This window comes from Aptenodytes forsteri, unplaced genomic scaffold, assembly GCF_000699145.1.
Source record: "Aptenodytes forsteri isolate BGI_AS27 unplaced genomic scaffold, ASM69914v1 Scaffold143, whole genome shotgun sequence".
NCBI lineage: Eukaryota > Metazoa > Chordata > Aves > Sphenisciformes > Spheniscidae > Aptenodytes > Aptenodytes forsteri.
This window is the reverse complement of record NW_008794951.1, coordinates 3,993,326-4,006,600: the sequence shown is the minus strand read 5'-3', so window position 1 is coordinate 4,006,600 and position 13,275 is coordinate 3,993,326. Positions and strand designations below refer to the sequence as shown.

The window sequence follows — 13,275 nt, the reverse complement described above, 5'->3', positions numbered from 1 at the left end:
CTGCTGAAAAAGCTCCTTCAGAGTTAACTCAGGAATCCGTACAGACGAGAGCTTTGTGCGACAGGCATGTCCTTAGTATGGTACCTCTCACTGCACAAAACTCCGCTGAACACTTTCAGTTCATACACTTTTATTCCTTAGCCACCCGCTTTTTTAACCTGTGTCTTATGTTGGCCCTGCTTTTATGTATATCCAATTCCCATCTGCACAACAATATTCAGAGCTCAGTGACCTTTTAGAGCTAAACTGGTTTTTTGGATAAGTAACTACCTAAGCAATACTGAGGCATTTCATAAATTCATTGCAGATTACTTAACTGCTTGTGCCAAAACATAATGCTGTTGGGATAGAATCATAATTAAACGTTTTCAGATTTTCAAGCAAATAACAATTCTTATATTTTACATTATAAAAGTAAATCCCTTATAATAATCTGAATTCCAAAGGACACGTTTCAGTTCAGTTCAAATAAGCTTTTAATTTATCTTAACACTTTTTGCTGTGGTTGTTCTGGAAACTGTCAACAGCCAAAAATGTTGTCAGTCAACATGTCATTTGTATGATTCTGTTGATAATACTTTATCTACTGTAAACTGATAAGGCTTAGAGTGCACTTCCAGATTACTGCAGGTGTAAATTTGTCCTGAGCAGCACCCATTGATTCCTGCCAATGTGTCACTAGACTCCACCACAAATAATGTAAAATAGCATACCCAGTTTACAGAGGCTTAAAAATGTGCAGAAAAGCAACTACCACCAAACAGTGGACATACTTTTAGCTCATATCCTCACCTATTCTCTGGTAGCTTGTCTCTGTATGTCCCTAGAGCTGCTGGAGAGTATGACTAATCGTTTGCATTTTTAAATCTAATTCACCCCCTTGGCTTAACAATAGCAAATGACCATCAATTGCTTGTGCTAATAAAGGGGTCCCAAACACACAAACAAAATCTCGCAACAGCAGCAGGTGTAATTTGAAAAGCGGGCAATGTAATGAGATTTGAAAGAATTTAATTGAAAAACTATGAGCAAAGAGTGAATTCAGGCAGAATCATTCAATTCATGTAGCCATGTGGAATAATTTGTCATTTACGATGGTCAAAACAAATATTGCTGCATAAACGACTTTTAGGAACAGCCAGGCATTTTAGCAGCCTATGAACAATATGACAGAGTAGAGGTTGAAGGAAACTTGGAGGACAGGGCTGCTGGACAGAGTGGTCCAGTAACTCCTGCATGTCACTCCATCACCAGCCGTTTATGAAGTTGGTCAGATGGTCACCTTCTGCTGTCAAACTGGAAAATAATTCACCAGTACAAGTTCACAAATCACCTCTTTTCACAGGGAGCAGAAAGAACAAGGCAACCTCTCCCACTAGCATAGCTGTCCATGGAAAAGCACATCTCTGCAAGATAGCCCCATTTGCCAGTGGCCATCTGGGCCACCCCATGAGAGCAGGGCTTGCTCCTTTCTCAGGGGGCTCACCCCTTCCCCAACCTCCAACGTACATCTGCTTATGTCTTCTTCTAAGCCTGTCTCCTTACAGACCAGTGTTCCGAAACAAAAAAAGAGTGCTGAAGCAGCACGTAAACATAGCAGGTATTTTTCTCAATTGCACTTTTTCATCCCAAAAGCCATTGAAACATTGCTATGTAAGAAGACAGAGAGAACTGGTTGATAAGGTTGGAGAAAGCAGGAGGTTGCCTAAATTGCCTTTCAAAAACAACATGACTTTTTATGTTTGGGTTCTTCTTTTTATCTGAATAGTATAACTGTTCTTCAATAAACACTGGCATTTAACAATACTAATTAAAATGCTTATGATTTCTGATATTCCTGCATATCTGTAATTTTACTAAAAACTAATAAATTCTGATATTGTTGATTATCTGTAACTTTATATTAGTATGTTTATTTTTTCTATGTGGGTGCACTCTAATTTATTATCTAATTAAAACGCAGTTTCTGTTACATTTTTAGGCTCTAGAACCCTGGCTCGCAGCTGCTAATCTCACTTGTTTATCCACAACAAAACTACCAAGAAGCAAAGTGAAAACGTACATATAATTTTTTTTGTTTTTACATAGACTGAAGGGTTACATGTTACTTGCTAAAAGATAACACTGTTGTCATGTTTCTTCAGCAAAAAAGGCTGACAAGACTTGTTTCACATCTGTCTGCATAATATAACAAACCCATGAAGAACTAGTGATGAAAAAGCTGTTTTGTTGACAATCTATTATTGTTAAATGCACCCAAACACCAAGATTTAGGCATTACTCATTAGTGCTGTATTGTAGCTCAGGATTTTGTCCCTATAAATACTTTCTGCCAAAATATTTTTCGAATATATTCTAGGCTGCAAGCCTTTTCCTTACAACTCCAAAGAGCTATAGCCTCTGAAGCCTTTTATCATCTTAATCACACTCACCCGTACCTTAACCATCGAAGCCATACGATAACATTGCCAGTCACGTACAGTAGTACTCCATGTGTAGTCCAACTACCCCTTTCTACAAATGTCATTTTACCTGTTTGTTTTGTGCTCTGCTCATCTACTAATACAACTCAGATCTCTCTCTCTTTCTTACTGTGGCCAGGCATTACATTGATGGCTTTCAGTTTCCATCTATGTCTCCAGAGACTTTTTCTTACAAATTATCTCACAGTAGCTAATACCATGACTTAGTCACAGGAAGAAGAAAGGGGGCAGGAACTCCCCTTCTACCTCTACCTGAGCCACTGAGATCTTCCCTTTGGGTCTGCAAAAGTGAGACGGCAAGACTGGATCTGAGAAAAGCAGTGTCTGAGGACCGGCACATACTGTCCTTGCAGCTCCCTTGCACAGCCACAGCCACTCGGGCAACTGCCCCGACACTGGCACAGGAAGTTAAGGCAGCACCTTCTAATAGCTCTAATGACTTCACTGGAAGTTTGCTTAAATAATCGCTGGATGACTAATAAGAGCAGGGCTTTGCCCCTAATTAAAAGTCTCACCTAGCAGACTCTACTTGAAATAAATGCTTAAGCAACACTAATATGAATATCAAATACACAGTCATTCTTCACTTAGTCCACCACTGCTCTCTTGTCTGCAATTAACTTTGATCAGGCTGCCTTGTCGGATCACATCTTCAGCGAAGCTGCTGCATTAGTCTTGGATATCATTAACTCTTCTGATTACCTTTTCCAACAGCAAGTTAAAATGGTGCTTCTGGCTCCTGCACCTTCAAATTTTCCTGAAGCTTTCTGTTATTCCAACTTCTGCTACGTCAGCATTACATTTATTCTGATTTCAAGTTTCACTCTTTAGATGCCCATACTGCATTTAGGAATGAATATCAGTTATTTCATATTGCTACTTCCATAACTACCAGAATCTCCAAAAAGGACTAAAAACCTCATGTACCAGATTTCATGCAACTTTAAAAAAGGGAAGATCCTTGTCTTGCAATCAAAAGATAAAGTAACTTAATTGACTTAACTGGTATTTCAAGTATTGTGTACTTTAGCAAATGCCTGAAAGACTACAGAGAATCTAACCCAACCTCTTCTCTCTCCATGGCAGTGCAGCTCTCCTTGCTTGAGGGAGATATGGAGTTGCCTGTTTCACTTTCAGAATAGCTCTTTAATAAAAATTTCAGGTTACCATGGCTGCTAGCAGCAGCGAACAAGGTCTTGCTGTTCAAAATCTGTATTGTTAGAGGAACTCAGGCACTTGCCAATAAATGCCAATTCAGGCATGTTAATAAGTAACAGCATTAGAAACCGCGTTAGAAAGTTCCTGCAGAAGAAAACAGTAGGCAAGATCCTTTTCTCCACATCTGCATTGCAGGCTAGCAGAGACAATTCTACCACAGCTTTGCTGGTAAGCTTTCAGCAGTATTTGCTAACAGTGATTTATAAAGATCAGCAGGTTCAGCAGTCTAGTCCCACCCTAGCTCTTCCTGGTACAGTATTTTGATGAGAACTCAATTTTCAGACAGGTGAACAATGTGGCCCAGTGCAACACCAATCCCACTACAAGAAAGACATGGGCATACTGGAACGAGGCCAGTGGTGGGCTACAAAGATGATTAAGAGACTGGAGTACCTATCTTACAAGGAGAGGCTGAGAGAGCTGGGGTGGGTTGGTGTGGAGAAAAGAAGGCTCACGGAGATCTTATCCATGTGTATAAACACCTGGTGAGAAGGTGTAAAGAAGATGGATCCAGACTGTTCTTAACGGTGCGCAATGAAAGAATAAGAAGCAATAAGCACACACACTGAAATAAAAGAGATTTTGTTGAAACATAAGAAAAATCTTTTTTATTGCGATGGTGGTTGAACACTGTGGCAACCTTGCCCAGAGAGGTTGTGGAGTCTATTCTCAGAGATAATCAAAACCCGTAAGCACAGCCCTGGGCAGCCTGCTGTAGCTGATTCTGCTTGAGCTGGGGGTTGGATGGGATGATCTCCAGAGGTGCCTCCAACCTAGATCTGCACTAGCCCCAGGGAAAGCAAACTCTCAGGACTACACCAGTATGTAGTTTTCTTTCTGCCTCCCATGAGACGTATTCTTCAACAAAGTCCCTGAGTATGTCATGTACCAGTCTGTGATGTGATCGGCCTCAGGACCCTCCACGCAACGTGGCCAGCCACACAACACAAGTAATCCTCTGCTGGGTTGCTGTATGAGTTTTCTTTGACCTCTCCCCCATTAAGATCTAAACCCACATGCATATAAAATTCACAAACTGAAACAAAACAGAAACAGGAAAAAGAAACTTGGTGAAGCACCAAGCTATAATACGTTCACACAGTTCTATGTATTACATTCGTAGTTCTAATCCATATTTTCAGGTCGTCATCTACATAAATGTACTAACCTGTTCCAGATATCTAGAGAGATTAAACCAGCAAACACATAACATCAGATATGTCTCCCAAACACTTAAATCTGGAAAAGGTGTTTACTAACGGAAATTTAATATTAATTTCACACCAAATTACAAGGGGAACAATCTCCTGGTTCTCAAGCATTTTGCAAAAAGGACAACACTTGCCTATTCCATATTTACATTTTTAATAATTCAGGTCATAAACATTTTAATAAAACAATTAACTTTAATACATACTACAGTTAGTTTAGGACAAATTAATTAAATTGTGAAGTATGAATATACCACACTGTTCAAATAACGAAGAGAACACGTGAGTTCTAGCAAGGTCATGATGAGAGGGAGAGCATAGAGTATCTGTTATCTAAAGAATATCCATCATGGGGAATTGAATTAGATGCATCTCATTGTCACTTTGTCAAACTTAGTTCATATTCCGGTTGAAGACCAGCATGCTACCTAGGATAGCAGCTACCCACAAGGCAGGTATTATATCTTCATTTGACAGGTCTGGGGTCAGGCAGGTCAAATCAATACTTTAGAGACCTGTCCATGATCAAAAATGGACAATAGAGAATCACATGATATATGAATCTGGCACACAGGGAAAAGAACTCATTTAAAATGAGGAATAATGATAAGAAAAGAAAAATGGATTTCACTCAAAATAAAGGAAAGAATTTTATTTCAAGAACACATGAGGAATATCATACGGGCTAATTCAGTTTGATATAAGAAAGTAGAATTCTACTTATCACCGTTTTAAGTAGGACCCCATTTTAATCAGTATATCGAAACACAGACAGGAAAATACCTAACCATTTGAAAAAAACTCAACTGTTTTCAGATACTTGCAAAGTTCCACAGTCACTGAAGGCAAAATAATAATTATAGATGACATACTGTACAGTGGAATGGAAAGGGATCAGGAATATATTGGTAGGCAATACTATTTTACCCATTCATTTCTGGTACCTGACAGAAAGAGTCAGAAAAATACTGTTGACTAGTAGATTACTACATGGACTCAGAAACATACAATGTTATGATCTCCTGATAAGCAGGTTACTTTCCCCCCTGACAGTCCAATGTTCCCAACTTCATTCTTGGAAAAGGTTGTGCCACACTCTTCACTAAAGACAAACCCTAGACTAGAGAAGTTGATCATCATAAATTAAACCAAAGCTTAAAAATACGGAACAATCACTCAAAAAAAAATATTAATGACTCAAGACATCTCTTTTGGCTGTGTTTTATTCTAGGACAAACCTCACCAAAAGCCTGTTTTACAGCTTCAGTCAACATTTCCTCTGTTTAGCATTGAAGACAAAACTGGAGTCTGAATTACTTCCAGCACAGGGAGGACTTAGGTCCACTCTACCTTTTGCTTTATAACCAGCATTTCCAGGTTTTGTAAGAGCAAAAGGTAGAAGTCTTCTGTGGAATTTTAGAAGATCTTGATATAAATTTCCCCTAGTTTGGGACTGCTCGGCTATTGGGATTTGGTTTGGACTTACTTCTATCAAACAGATTCACTGACATGTGAAAAACACTTTTTCTTATTATTTCAATTTTTTCTATTGGCATAGAACAAAGATTCTTACCAGTAACCTTCAATTCAACTGTTCTTCGTATAAGCTTGCCTTCAAACTTCAGTTCACAGGTATAATTTCCTCCATCTTCTTCCTGGACCTCTTGTATTAAGAGAGTATTTCCCTTCTGAATTACAATGCTTCTCCACATTTTTGGCTTACATTCCTGCAGAAAAAAAATCCATTGCCAAAATCACCCAGCTTGTATGACATAAGACAGTGTTACCTGATCAGATTTTCAGTATTATACATAAGTAAACAACCATCTCAATATATTTTTGCAATTCAAATTCAAATGTAATTTCAGAAAGCACAGAGATCTGAAACTGGAATTAATTTGAAACCAGAAATCAAACCCAAATGTTTTTAAGGTTCAGTAATTCCCACTGTATCACATGGGCTGTGTTTAATACGTGGTGCCCTGAAGCAATGGTTAAGCACCTTCTCTTTTTCTTGATGAACAGCTGCCAAGACCTCTACTTTAGGATGGACCATTAAAATACATCTCTGTTTGAAGGGAGTACCGGCAACATCTGTTAAGAGTTAGCCTGCAGGCAAACTTTACACACAGTCTCAGGCTAGAACCATTTACCAACAGAAGAAAACAGGCAGAACAGCAGCACTTTTGTGAGCAAGAGAATTCAGGAAGCCTGGTTTCCTTATGGTCTTGTTTCTCATCACTGGCTTCTCTGGCACCTGATGAGCTCTGATTCAGCCTTTTCCCATCACTGGGCTCTTTGTAGCATCACCCCCATGTGCGTCCTCTGATGGAGTACATGGTACTGATAGCCTGCAACTGTCACTGACTTCGCCAGGCAGACCTTAGCTGTTATTTGGCAGATTTAGGTTCACCACTATAAATTGTGGTCCGACTGGAACAGCATTTGAGTCCTTCTGTATAGTGTGTGATACAGTGCAAGAGGCGGCTCTCCCCTTCCTAACATACTGTATCCTTGCAGCCAGATCAGTCACCTTCCACACTAACGGTACTCACGATTGAATACCTCTTGGAATGCTCTGAACTAAAAGCATAGGCACAATCTGATCTTTGTGTCTTTAAAATGGTACCTTAAGATTATATATTTACTGTCTCTCAATAACTGTAACATCAAGCCTCTTTTGCCTGCAAACAAAAATCACGCTTTTCTCAGTTCTCTAAAATAGTCAGTGCTCCCGACAGCTCTGGAGGCTCTGGCTAATTCTGCACCCAGAACACACAAAGCAACATAGGGCCCGAGTACCTTTAATGCCCCTCTATTCCCTCTCTCAAGGTGGCACATGGAATAGGCGCTCAGACTGCAGTTAACAATCTCCCATCAGCTACTTCAGGCTCAGCAGCTTCAGAGATTCATGTAAATAGTCCCGACCTATGCCCCATTTTCTGCTCGTCTGCAACAGCAGTGTCAGAAATACAGCAAACAAAATAGAACAAAGCTTTCTCTTAAGAAAACAACCAAACAAGAACTACATTGACATGCAAATATATTGCATGACAGCAAGAGATCAGAATGACACAAAGATAATTTTTTCATGGGACTCCATACAGATTCCAAATCCACAATATCAGTTTCTAAATTAAAGGATAATAATAAAGAAATACAAAGATGTGATTGTGAGCTTTTGGCCCTGCACGTGAAAATGGAGCACTGAAGCATTTATCCCTATCCCTAGTAGGCCAAACTCAGCTACAATGTGGTCAGATTTCGAATACTGAAACTGTGCATTTCTATTGCAGGTAATGGAGTGTTCAGGTTATCTTTCTGTTTGCAAATACAGTTGTAAGGAAAGTGTAATCTTGTCTTGCATGTGAACTTTAGTTAACACCGATGACAGAGAATGATCAGAATCCAGATCCTATCTGCTGTGCTAAGAAGAATCAGAGCTTATTTTTGTTACTAAATTACACTGACATCGCTTGAGACTCATGCAGGACACAGATCTGAGCCAGAAAATGGCATTAAATCCTTTCTGATTTGCACTCAATTTTTTAGTCCTATTTAAAGGTGCATCAACCACCTACTTGGACTAACTAAATATGAACGCTGGGCAAAGAATATGATTCAGTTCTATTCAATCCTAATTTAGAAGGAATACAATTCCCAGAATACACAAAGTAAGCAGATTTCAGATATGCACCCTTTCAGTGCAGCACTGAAAGACCCTGTCATACGTTACCAGTTTTATATTCTCTATTTTATTTTAAAAAGTATGGGAGCAAAGAGATCGAAGATACATTTTCATACACTTTATTTTTTTATATACTACATGCTTGTAATAAGAAGGGCAACATCTTTACTACTAGAGAGATTAATGACTTAGCACAATGTTTGTGCTATTGTGGTTTTATAGTGAGTAATTGTTCTATTGGAATTGTACGACTAATTTCCTAATTGTTTCGGAGGTATTTAAAAGACGTGTAGATGAGGCGCTGAGGGACATGGTTTAGTGGGTGGTGGTGTTGGGTCGACGGTTGGACTCGATGATCTTAGAGGTCTTTTCCAACCTCAATGATTCTATGATTCTATGATTCTATATTAAAAATGATTTATAACCCCTTCTTTCCCAAATTTTAGCTAATTAATTTTTCTTCTACTGACTATGCAGGCTTTCTAAATATACGTTGAAAATGCCTGTTTTATTCTGCCTGTTATTCACAGACTAGTTCAATCCACAAAACTAAAAGGAAAAAAGGGGAGAAGCTGGAAAATCGTAACAATTTGTATTTTAAGCAACAAAAATGGCTGAGCAACAAACCAATTAAAAAAAAAAATCTAGTCTTCATATTGTGGAAACAATTAAGATTTTACTGTCAGAGGTCTGCTAATTTCTCTAAAAAGGTAAGTGCTCAATTGTATGTCTGTTGCTTGTTTAACCAATTAATTGCTCTTTTCTGCTTTTGCACCATGTTTACCTGCTAGAAGAATCTGAAAGTTTCTAGCCTATTTATTCTCCTTAGACATCTTAAATATTTTAGGTTTTTTCCCCCCAATAATCAAGTTGTGCACTATTATGCTTCTTTTTCTCTTCCTTGAAATTTAAGTGGCAGCAGCTCAACAACTCTATTTTTTGTAGGATAGATAACAACTACCTGTCCTTCACCTGACATTTTGATTGTTTTCACAGCCCTTCCTTCAACCCAGTAGTAGAAAAGAGATGGTGGAAATGGATTAAGACTCCGCATTCTAGATGTAATACACCTTTTTCCTCTGCCAGTTGATTTTTCGTGAAACTGCTCTTACTGTTAAATCCCATTCATTTAATCATGCCTTGACACATACATTTATTTCAAAAAAATCCTTCCACTTCTTGTCAAAACAGTTCTAAGAGGCCTAACAGAGCTGTGTGTATATCAATGTCATTAACTGTGGAAATCTTTAAAAATAAATATTTCATGCAGTGTAATTCTAGCCAGAAGTGAAGTTCATACTACTGTTAAAACAAATCCTCACAGCAAATGTTTTATTACTTATCGGGTGTGTATGTGGAAATCTATTCAGGCATAATTATTTTAAGAGTGTGTTTAAATTACAGTTAAGTCCCTGTAAATTGATGCAATTATTGGCTCAGATTCATTAATCCCTCCACATAGAGAAGCCTTCTGGGAGGCAGGGCGAGTCCTGCACACTGTGGGCTTGCACCATTACTGTCCTGTCTGATGGTATTTCATCGATCACAAGTCCAAACTCCCTGACTACCAGTGAACTGGCAGGTTTTCGTGAACACAAGGATTTCTCTTTTCAGCCAAAGGTATAAAGAAGGAACCCTGAGGACTTCCTCGTATTTCTTTATCTACTGTTTGATTTTGGACAACTTATGCTCTCCCCCAGGTGAAAATCTTCTCTAAATATTTCAGCATAATGAAAAGGAAACACCCCCAGTGCCTCTGGAGCAGATTTACACAAGATGGCTGATGACACCTTCATGTACACGTCAAACTCGATCACAAAGGTAGTGGGGTAAAACGTGAGGATCCAGTGTGCTATGACTGGAAACAGATGCCTTCTTCAGAAAGCGAGGGTCAGATCCTAAAGTGGAATATCACTTTACACTATTCTTAGGGAGAAGGTACCGGCTTTTTGTTACACACGTTGCCTCACACAGCATGATCTTAAGTCCCAGACTGCGGTTTGTAGGGCTTACCCCAGTACTCATCATATTATTTTGAAATCCAAGTAATTATATATTTTCTAGAAACTGGACTTATGCTCTTTTGAATAGGCATACTTCTATTAACAGTTAGTACCATAATACCCTCTAGAATATTTTTCCAAAACCCCGTTTCAGCAATAAGTTTCAAGGGATAACCTGACATATATACCTTCTGCGTAACATTAATGTTGACATTTTACATTACTGAGCTTCCTGACTCAGGTCCAGATAACATAGGTGTTGTCTAAGAACTGAACGGATAGCACCTTATTGTTAGTTATGGATAAGGAGCTATACGTAGTAGGTTATTCCACTAATGTCTCTTTTCATTATCAAGCCAGACTAAAGGTTGTCGACTTCGATTGTCTCACCGTTATCACCCAACCACATCAATTCTGTTCAATTTCACCACAGTGATGACTTGTCAGTCAGCTGTCACACTCCAGCCTGCTGTCACACAACCTGTGTTTGCAAGCCAGATAACACGTGTGGGTATATGGAACAAAGACCCTTCTGTTCCCTTTCTTGGTCAGCACAGAGCATCGTTGATGTGGGGTTGTACATGCATATTCCTTAGACTGATTTCTGCTCCATGACAGCTGAAGATTATTCCTGCCAGACTATTTTGGTGCGTGCTCTTGCAAAAAAATGATATCTTCAGTGATGTGGCGTTCAGTAATACCTAGGTAGATAGGGCAAGAAACACCTTCTCTCTGGTACCCTCTTTTCCCCAAGATTTCAGACTCAACTGAATACATATATTTTACGTATGAACAGCACTGAAGCTATCCACCCATATGCTGAGCTTCAATGGCTGAAAGAAAAACTTTGTTTATACTAACAGCGGGTTATGGCATCCGCTTTGTTACTATAAAATAGAACATGTGAGATTTCTGTAAAAAATAGAAATAGATGACAACTTTTATAATTGCTCTTTTCTGATGCAACCTGCTAAGGAGGAAAAAAATCTGCAGCTCTGCACATTTTACTTATTTTACAGAAAATAGCTATCTTTAAAGAATGTTATTAAGGTTGGCAAATCAAGCACTCAAAATTTAGGATTTAACTAGTTTGTGCGTTTCTGTCTTCATTACCTGAACCAAGTTTGTCCTAAACAAATTCTGCTTTACCCCTACAATCCCAACTCTATATTCCACGGACCCCACTGAGCTCTTCCTCTTGCCCAACTATTTCTTGTTCCCTCTGACTCTCAGCTCTTTATTCTTCTCCATTGTTTCTTGCAGCAACTCATACCTAAGGGCTTTTCAAATATCAGACTTTGGCCTAAGTCCAGACAACGGGTAAAATTTGCCAGACCTTGCTATGGTCTTGGTATCTGATGTCTGCCTGACAACCCATATTTTAGTCATTATCCTGTTTTCTTGGGGAGCTACATAAACACATCACCGATACATCTGCTGCTGAAAGTGGTGTGCAGTACTTGACAGGCCTTGGAAAAGGTACAGCCAGCTGAGCTACCCACCAAGTAGTAAAAGTATCTAACAGACCTCAGTTAAAATTAACAGACCTCAGTTAAAATTATCAATGGACCTCAGCAAAAGTAAATGCATCTCTGTGAAATTACCCAGCAGACTTTGGTAAAAATTAACAAGCCTTGGTGAAAGTACCCAACAGACTTCATAAAAATTAATTGGGTAGCACTGCTGAAGCTGGTGGTGCTGATACACCTTTGGCTCCATTGTAGGCTGCCTCCCTTTGTTTCTACTGCAGTATCAGGTAAGGAGACATCCCACCAAGGTGGAAACTGGTACAGAGGCACAGTGGTTTGGGAACGTGATACTGCTGTTAGAGATATCATGTGACCTCCTGCACAGAACATCCTCATTGATGCTGTTGGACAATGACTATGCTGGGTAGTTTTGCCTGTACTTTAGTATTACATCTGTAATACTGGGAGAGCATCCTCCAGACCAGTCACAAACCACTGCAGGCTCAGAAAAGTCCGTCTCTACACCTCAGACTGAAAACAGTGGAAATTTTGTATAGTTTCAGCACAGTAGCAATAAGAGAGCAACAGTTACCTTGTACCACACCACATCTGGCTCTTGACTGGCTGTTTTGTAATCCTCAATATCAGGACAGGAGATTGTCTTTCTCTTAGTGACTTCTGATTTTTCCAGATATCTGATCTTGCTGTTGTAGCAGAGCCCAGATTCATTCTCAGCTACCGTCAAGGACATGGACACCTTCATGCAATATGTTGAGTTTCTGCAGGGACAGAAAGATGTTTTCATTTATCCTACCTCCTTTTTACCATGTTTGTTTCAGCACAGTAAGTTGTTAAGCTCTCATCTTCACAAACACTTCAGCGACACGTTCAAATAGTGACTGTCATGCTGTGCATTTCCAACACAGAGGAATTACTAGAAAATGTAAAGGCTCATATTTCTGATTTACTATGAAGAACCCTGTAGAAATTTTGTTGTGATCTAAGCCAGCACAGCAGCTCTTTCGAGCTTGCACGTCTACGAACACAGGAACCTGTTGGCATCTCAAACGTTGGCCAGGATATACTGTCCCGTTTCCTCTGTGTCACACACACACTCCTCCTCTCCCTCTTTCTCTCCCACCTTCAGGAGATTTCACTCCAGTATGCAGTGCTATACATTTCAGAAGGGTTTGTCACACACAC

The 13,275-nt window shown here is 39.3% G+C and overlaps 1 protein-coding gene across 1 annotated transcript in view; it reads right to left on the bottom strand.

The window, feature by feature from the left end:
* IL1RAPL2 (interleukin 1 receptor accessory protein like 2) overlaps positions 1-13,275 on the bottom strand; it is a 389,202-nt gene that overhangs the window by 167,976 nt on the left and 207,951 nt on the right. The window contains exons 3-4 of the mRNA XM_009275329.1: positions 12,665-12,851; positions 6,486-6,639 (exon numbers count right to left, since the gene is read on the bottom strand). Coding sequence (XP_009273604.1) covers positions 6,486-6,639; positions 12,665-12,851 — 341 coding nt within the window. The remainder of the gene's footprint in view (positions 1-6,485; positions 6,640-12,664; positions 12,852-13,275) is intronic.